Raw genomic sequence first — 7783 nt, forward strand, 5'->3', positions numbered from 1 at the left:
TCCCACAAAAACTCATCACAGATCCATATTAGCTCTCACAGGGCTTTTCTACATGGAGACACTCAAAAGGGTGAGACTGGAGGAGCTAAAATTGGGGTTGGAGTGAGATCCTCTCCAGAAGAACGCTACGGGAGAGTGAGAAGTTTCATTGCGCACAGTCTTGGTTTGTTTTTGCATGTTGCACTGTGGGGCTGGGCTTGGGTGAGGTTCCTGTTCTCCAGGGCAGTCCAAGCAGGCAGCCTCTTCAAGGCAAGTTGCACAATGAAATGCCCCCTTTTTCCCAGGTACCTGTGGAGTAACATAGCTGGCTGCTTTCCATGGAAAAAAGCAAGTAAGCAACTCAGACTAATATTGTCATTAATAGATCAGAGCTGGAGGCTGCTGCTAATCTAAAAGAGAAGGAATCAAGTGATTTATTGTTAAGGAAGTTCAAGGAAACTTACACAGAAGTAAAATTTGAGTGGACTCCTGGCTCTCCTGGGAAGTGGCAGATTTGCCTGAAACTGTAGTGTCCTGCCTGGAGTGGTGGTGGGGCAAAGAGGGGGAAGATGAGTTAGGGAGTGGGGGAGGATGGAGTAGAGGAATGTATGGCTTCTAGCATACCCTTGGGGAGGAGGGAGCCTTCAAAGACAGAGCTGACTTGGTGAAGATAAAATAGGTTGCGTGGGTCTGAAAAGACGGATGAAAGTGAATGCTACTGAGCTAATAATCTCTGCTGCTGCCTCTGGGTCACCTCTGGGAAAGAAGAGGGGTGGGAGAGGACTGGCCCCTCAAGATGCACAAAAAGAATTTTCTCTTTTGTCATGGAAAAACTCTAAAAAGGCTAAATGTAAGGTCAGAGTCCTGGGATCCACAGTGAGCTCCACTCCAGTTTCAGCACATGAGCCACAGAAAGCTTTAGAGGCTCCAAGTTCACCTGAATGCTCTGCCCAAGCTCCCATGCACTGCACCCCTGTGCCACTGAAATTAGTGTTGATCTGTCATTGCAGCTGCTCTTCCCAGCCTTGGGTGTCCTTTAGTCCTGCTGGGTTCAAGTATTAGCTCACAGAGTCTTGCTTTGATCTTGTGTCTTCCCAATTTGGTAAATTTCTCTTTCTCCTTTGCAGTTGCTTCTATGTGATTTTCAGTCTCCGTGAAGTTTTCCTGTTTGAGCAAAGACACCTTGATACTTCCTGCTGTTCATATGGTGTTCCTAAAGCTCCACAGCAAAATGTGCTGCAGAAAATGAGAGAATTACTGTTGTTCTTATATATGGAGTTATAAATCCAGCATGAAGTGTGCATCTGCTGTATGGCTTTCTTTATGGGACAATATCCTCAAGAGCTCTAATTGATTGTTGTTCCTCTGACAGATGAGACCCGAAGGAGAATAAGCTTTACAGAAGTCCTTTTTATGTCCCTAATCTTCAAAAATCACTTGATTCAGTTTTTTATCTGAATCTTGTGATCTTTAAAACCCTTGCAAAGTCTTAACAAGAACCTTTATTGTCACACTAAGTTAAGGAGTGGTAAAACAGAGCAGTGCTGTGAATTACACAGGCTGCATCCTTGCTTTGTGTGTAAGCCTGCTCATTTGTCCTTGAACTAACACAGCCTGGGGATGTTGATGGTGTCATTAATGGTACTTGTTTCCATATTTAATAGAGGATTGTATTTTGGCACAGCTGATGGAATGTAACAATCTCTTTTGACCTCCTGTAGGGCCACACAAATCAAGACTTACTCCTGGGACAATGCACAAGTGATCCTGGTTGGAAACAAATGTGACATGGAAGATGACAGGATTGTTCCTGTGGAGAAGGGGAAACATCTGGCAGATCAGCTGGGTACATGCAAAGCTTTTCTTTCCACCTTTCTTCCTCTCTTCTTTATACTCTGTTCCTTTCAGTTTGTACAGCAGTAATACTTCAATAATGGTCTCACAACTAAGAAGTGTAATATATTCTAGGTTCATATTTCACTTGGTTTTGGCTCAGTAGGCCAAGATAGCTGGTAGAATACTTGTAGTGTTGCTGTGTTTATAAAGGTGGTGTCTAGAGGTGGAAGGAAGATAAAGTTTATCTGAATAAAAAAGCTTTTATTAGCTCAGCAGAATGAAAAAAGTTTTCATAAACATAATTCTGTCTCCAGGTCTCTAAGTATCATGTGCTCATTGCAAATCAATGCAAACTTTGATTTTTGTTGAAGCATTTTTTTTAAAGTAGACAATGAAAAAGACAGAAGTTTATACATCAGAACTGAATTAAGTAAAATGTATTTTAAAAATGTACTAGGTTTCTCTATCCAGGTAAGAAAATGACATTATGTTATTGATGTGGGATAGAAAAAGCAAAATAGTTCCATTGAGATGAAGCTGGGATTGCAATGAAAATTTTATAATGAAGAGCCAAGAACACTCATACTACTTTATAAGTTATTTATCACTTTTCATTATCTATTATAGCCAATAAGATATTTTTAATATGAAATCGGGGCTTTGTGTTAAAATTTAACTACACTGTTGTTTTCTGTTAAAGAATTCAAAGTAACAAGTAAATCCTGCTAAAATTTCATTCAAGTAACAGTGGAGACCCTTACAGTGGGCATAAATGTTTAGCTGTCAGAGTAGAGATTCTTACCAAAGGACCCAAAAGAATCACCATCATCCTCAATTTATAAAATCCTGTGTTGTCTTCAACTTTTAAACAGTAATTGGAGGGTGCATAATAGACTGGGGGTACTGGAGTTCCAGGACACACTGCATACATTGGTGTAGTTGAAAGTGTAAATTCTACAATGCACACACAAAGGGGTTCCATTCATGGCTGGAGCCTTGAGGCACTGCCATCCTAAATAAATAACAAGCAAATTTCAAATTAGACCCATTGTTATTATTGTAAGAGTAAATCTTTCCATGTTGCAAAGCAAACAAAGATATGGTTAGTTTGCAAAATCAGTTATGGGCTCTTTTTTACCTGTCAGAATTTAATTTGTTTTTGAAAATATGAATGTGAATAAACTTGGTTCCTGGCTTGCAGACTCTCAGAAAGGTTGTGGATGCATGTGTGTCCACCCATCTCACAGGAATAATTACACTGCTAGTAATTGAAATTTTGTCCAGACCAATGTAGCAGCAAATGGAGAGTTTTATTTGAACTCCCAACCCAATTTGGACTTTCAATGTTTTTTTCTCCTCTCAAAATTCATCTCCTTGTTTCAATACAAACTTGGCATCTAGAATCTGAATCCTTTACGTGTGGGACACTTCAAAACACACACACAGAGGGTTACCATAGCAACTGATTCCATCAATAGGAAACTGTTTTGCAGAAGAATCCCCAGTGCTGCCCTGACCTGGTGCTTGTCCAGCTCACCCTGGAGAAACCACCCCAGTGCAGAGCAGCCCAACAGCCTTTAGGAAGTGCTGTCCCAGCTCTGCCCTTCTGTAACCTCCCAACTTCCAAAAGATTCTTTTTAAAAGAACTGGAAAATAGATCTGATTTAATCAGATCAGTTTTTCCTTATAGTAACTATGCTAATGTGTACAGCATTATATGAAATTATTTTGTGAGTTACGTGGGAGGAATCTAATTGGCTATTGACTGCTTAAAGTGCTAATATTCATCATGATGATTCACATAAAGGTTATCCCTCAGCATATTTATCTAAATTTGCATAGTGGCATTAACATCATTGAAATAATTCCCTAATCAGATTAAGAAATTGTTGTTAGCCTGAATGTGAACTGAACCAAAACAGATTGGTTTAGCAGAACCTAAGCCAATGTTGGACTAACAGATATCTAAGTGCAGTTCTCTGATTTCCTATGCTTTTTATATACATTTTTATTCATCATCAAAAAAGCAAGTGGAACAGACAGAACCCTCACTGATGCAGGGCAGCTCTCCCTGTTTGCTAACAAAGCAAACATCACTATCATTTCACCCCTTGTCCCATGAATCTTAAAAAGGGACCAAATGGAGTGGACACCTACTTATCCCACACATCGAGGTGACTCAGCCTGCCAGTAGTGGCACACACAGTAAAGACAAATTTTCTCTTTGTTTGTGGCAGAATCAAAGGGAACTGATGCAATGCTGAGTATCCCCAGAATGAAGCACGACAGAACGGAGCTTATTGCAAAATAAACTCTCCGTGGGGCCTCAGCTCTCACTGCTGGCAATTTAATAACCTGACAGACGAGAAGCAACAGCCTGGTTGGCCCTTAAGGCCCTTGGGGTGAGGGAGATAAGGAAATGCTTCACAGTTCAGGCCATTCCTGCTGCTGAGGCAGGGCCTGGGCTGTCTGTCAGAGGCTGCTTCTCCCCTAGCCCCTCGTGGCAGCAAGAAGCAGCAGGAGGAATTGGTGCCATCCCCTCCTTGGTGTAACTCCAGCCTTGCTGGTCTGTTTTTTTTAAATCAGAAAAGCTCAGTCTTTAAAGGGTCAAGGAGCATTTTGACAGAAATTGGACAGCAGAAGGAAAGCAACCCCCATCTTCTTTCTCTTTCTGACCTCTGCTCTTGCCAGAGGGCAGCAGGGCTTGGTGGAGCCTGGCCCCTGGCAGGGCTGTGAGGAGCCCAGGGAGGTGCCTCACACCTTGCTGGACACCAGCTGCAGCCCAGGGCACCTGCACTGATGAAAGGAACAGAATTGACTCCCTTACCTGCAGATGTGCTTACCAGGGTAATGGGAAGGACCCATGTATCCTTTTCACTCTTAAAGAAGCTTGATAACTTTTAAAAGTATTTCTGCTCACTATTCTGAGATTGTGGGAATCAACTGACTTTCAGTATTATCTGATGTCTTGTTTTCTCCAGGTAAATCCTGAAAAAAATGGTATTCTAAAACCCATCATGACCATCTGTTTCTATTGATCATTTTTGTTCCCTTTTTTCCCAGGTTTTGACTATTTTGAGGCCAGTGCCAAAGAAAACATCAACGTGAGGCAGGTGTTTGAGCGTCTGGTGGATATAATCTGTGAGAAGATGTCAGAGAGCATAGAATCAGACAGTTCCAGGGGCACTTCTGGAAGGAGCATGAGGCTCACAGACAACCCCCCCCCTTCACAGCAGAACTGCTCGTGCTAGTCACCTTTCACACTGAGAAATGTCCTTGTCCCCTGATTAAATTTTATCTTTTCATTTGTGGTGGTGCATTATCATGTAGTCCAGAGGCAGAAGTGTCTGTTGTAGGAAACTGGTATGTTTGTTTAATGTGCTGGAGTGTTAATATGATATATTTCCTCATCCAATAATTTAATAATCTGAAAAAAATATTGTAAGTGCACCTTGTGTGAATGTGAGTTACACTGAAGAATAATAATTGTGTAGTGATGCAAATGTTATTTCTACAGAGAATGTTGCATTTTTAAATTCTAAATTTCACTATTGCAGAAAGAGTGTTTTTGTCAAGAACAGCAGAAAGCACAAAAACCAATTAGAGGGGATCAGGCCTAAGAGAAGAAAGTGGAAAATCTCTTATAAAGCAAGAATATGCTTTTTTAAAAACATAAAACAAACAAACAAACTAAAATCCCCAGATATTTTGAGAATTGTTGCTGTCCTCCAGACATGGACCTCAGTTTTTCTGTAGGATTGAGCAGAAAACAAAACATTTCTGTCTGACAGTGTGAGGTCTCCCAGAGTGAAGAGGAAAGGGGCTGGATTTCGTGTCAAGCCTCTAAACAGATGAAGAACACAGGCAGGAATCAAAGCTGCCAGGCTGGAGGGGAGGAGGCCTTGCAGCCATCCCTATATTTCCTTCCCTGTGCTTTGGCTGGTGCTGAGTGAAGGAGTGAGAGCCCTTCCAGGGGCTGCCCTTGCCTCCAAACTTCTCCAGCCCAGCTTGCAGAGTGCTGGGGGTGTTGCTGTGTTCAGCACATTCCTGTCCCAAATCCTGTCTCCCCAGAATCTCTCTGTCCTGCAGCCTTTCCCCTGAGTCCTGTCATTTTACCTCTCCAGTCTGGATCTTTCTCTCATCAGCTGCTTGCAGGATGAAGGAAAAGGGGAGTTGGCTGCTGAATGCTTAGTTGGAGGCAAAAACATTTAAGATATGGAACAGCACTGTCTCAGAGAGATAAAAATATCAGAAACCAAAATGTGAGTGTTGGCAAGTATTTGTGCCAATATTATTAGATTATCTTTCTGCATTTTGTTGTTGATTTATTTTTTTAATCTTGTTCTAGATGGGTGTGTGTGGGGGGGCTAGATTTTCTGGGTTCAGATTCAAGCACAAAGTATAACTTAAGAAAAGTAAGAGTGACTAATAAAACACAACAAATGAAACGTGGCAAAGACATCCTGTTGTTCTGTCAACTTTTTCTGGCATCAAGCTTTGAAGGGAGGCAAAATTTTTAAACTGAGTGGATATGGAGAGAAGTTGGTTGTCTTAAGGGGAAAATTCTGGAAAGTTTTTACCTTTGATCTGTGATCTCTGACTGAGGGGACTTCCTGATGAGTTGAGTGCCTGCCCACTGCCCTGTAATGTGTTGGATCATGACACCACTGAGTGCTTTTGTGATTTCCTTCTGCTGTGTCTCAAAGTGTAATAGCTCTAAGAAGAAAAGCACAAATTTCTGGACAAAAATGCAACTTTTTTGGAGTGGTTTGAGCTCATTGTGCTAAAGGCTTGACCCTCTGTCTTTCGCTTTTGGGAATCTCTACTGTGACGTGTTGGGGGTGTGTGTGATCTCGTCCTGAGAGTGTGATTTGTGCAGTGCTGGGACTGTGCTTGTTGTATCTAAAACCCTGAAACTGCAAAATAAAGAGAAATGTACTCACTGGCTGTGGCCAGAGAGCTTGTGTCAGCTGCATTTCTTGCGTTAGGAGTCCTACACGTGTGTGGAGTAATCTTTTTAATCCTTTAAAAATCCATCAAACTACAGTGATCTTTCTTTGACAGGGAGATGGTCTTTGAACCCAGCAATCTGGAGTCACTGTGTAGGTTTGGAACAGTAAGGAGAAGGCTTATTTGGCCAATAAATGCATAGTATTGTGTTCTACTTGTTGAAGAAGCAGGTTTTAGGGCAACTTGTATAACTAGCAATAAAATTTAAAAAAAAAATCCACATCAGATTTTGAGCTGTGCAGATCTAACTTAGTGCAAATAATGATTTGTCAGCTCAGCAGCTCCCTGATAAAAGAAAATGGATTCAGCAGAAATGGAATTTCAATTCTTTTCTTTCACTTACTCTTTTTTTTTCCCTTAGCAAAAAAGACATTTCCCTTTCCTACTCAATATATAATTGTGTTTCCTTGTGTTCTGGTCAAGTCAGATTGGATTCTTTAAAGAATACAAGTACATTCCAGGCCCTTCAAACTAGGATGGGCAGACTTGTTTTTCACAGGACAAACCAGCAAGTAGCTACATGGCAGTCTGAAGAAAAGGGTTAGGAATTCTACCCTGTCTGATATTGCATACATGGAGAAACCTAATACTTTTTTCAGAAATCCTGCAGAATTTATTTCAAATAACGAATCAAACCTTCACAGGCAACTGCTACATCTCTGAATTAATACACATTTTGTGTGTCTCATCAGCTTCTGTTTGCTGTGAAGGAATACAAGGAAAGCCTTTTGCCTAAGTGGCCTGCAGCTGGTTTCAGTAGCAGCAGTGAGTCAGGAGTAATTGATACTTTTATGAACAAGTCAGAGGGCAGAATGTGAGACACTGATTTGTCACGGGAAATAAACCTGCTTGCACTGAAGGCAAACTCGAAATTTGCGATGTGGGCTTGCAGAGAGCCTTGCGTTTGCCTGGCAGGGTAGTTGTGTTAATAAAGCAGCCTGGTTGCAAGATAAAAAAG

At 41.4% G+C, this 7783-nt stretch overlaps 1 protein-coding gene across 2 annotated transcripts in view; it reads left to right on the plus strand.

The window, feature by feature from the left end:
- The window catches only part of RAB3B (RAB3B, member RAS oncogene family), a 50860-nt gene extending 44163 nt beyond the window's left edge, over positions 1-6697 (plus strand). For both annotated transcript variants that reach the window (XM_084211200.1, XM_084211201.1), the window contains 2 exons: positions 1701-1825; positions 4879-6697. In XM_084211200.1, the coding sequence (XP_084067326.1) occupies positions 1701-1825; positions 4879-5066 (313 nt within the window). In that variant the 3' untranslated portion in view covers positions 5067-6697. The remainder of the gene's footprint in view (positions 1-1700; positions 1826-4878) is intronic.
- The last annotated feature ends 1086 nt before the right edge of the window (positions 6698-7783 follow it).

The sequence above is a fragment of the Fringilla coelebs genome (assembly GCF_963513975.1).
Source record: "Fringilla coelebs genome assembly, chromosome: 9".
Taxonomy (NCBI): domain Eukaryota; kingdom Metazoa; phylum Chordata; class Aves; order Passeriformes; family Fringillidae; genus Fringilla; species Fringilla coelebs.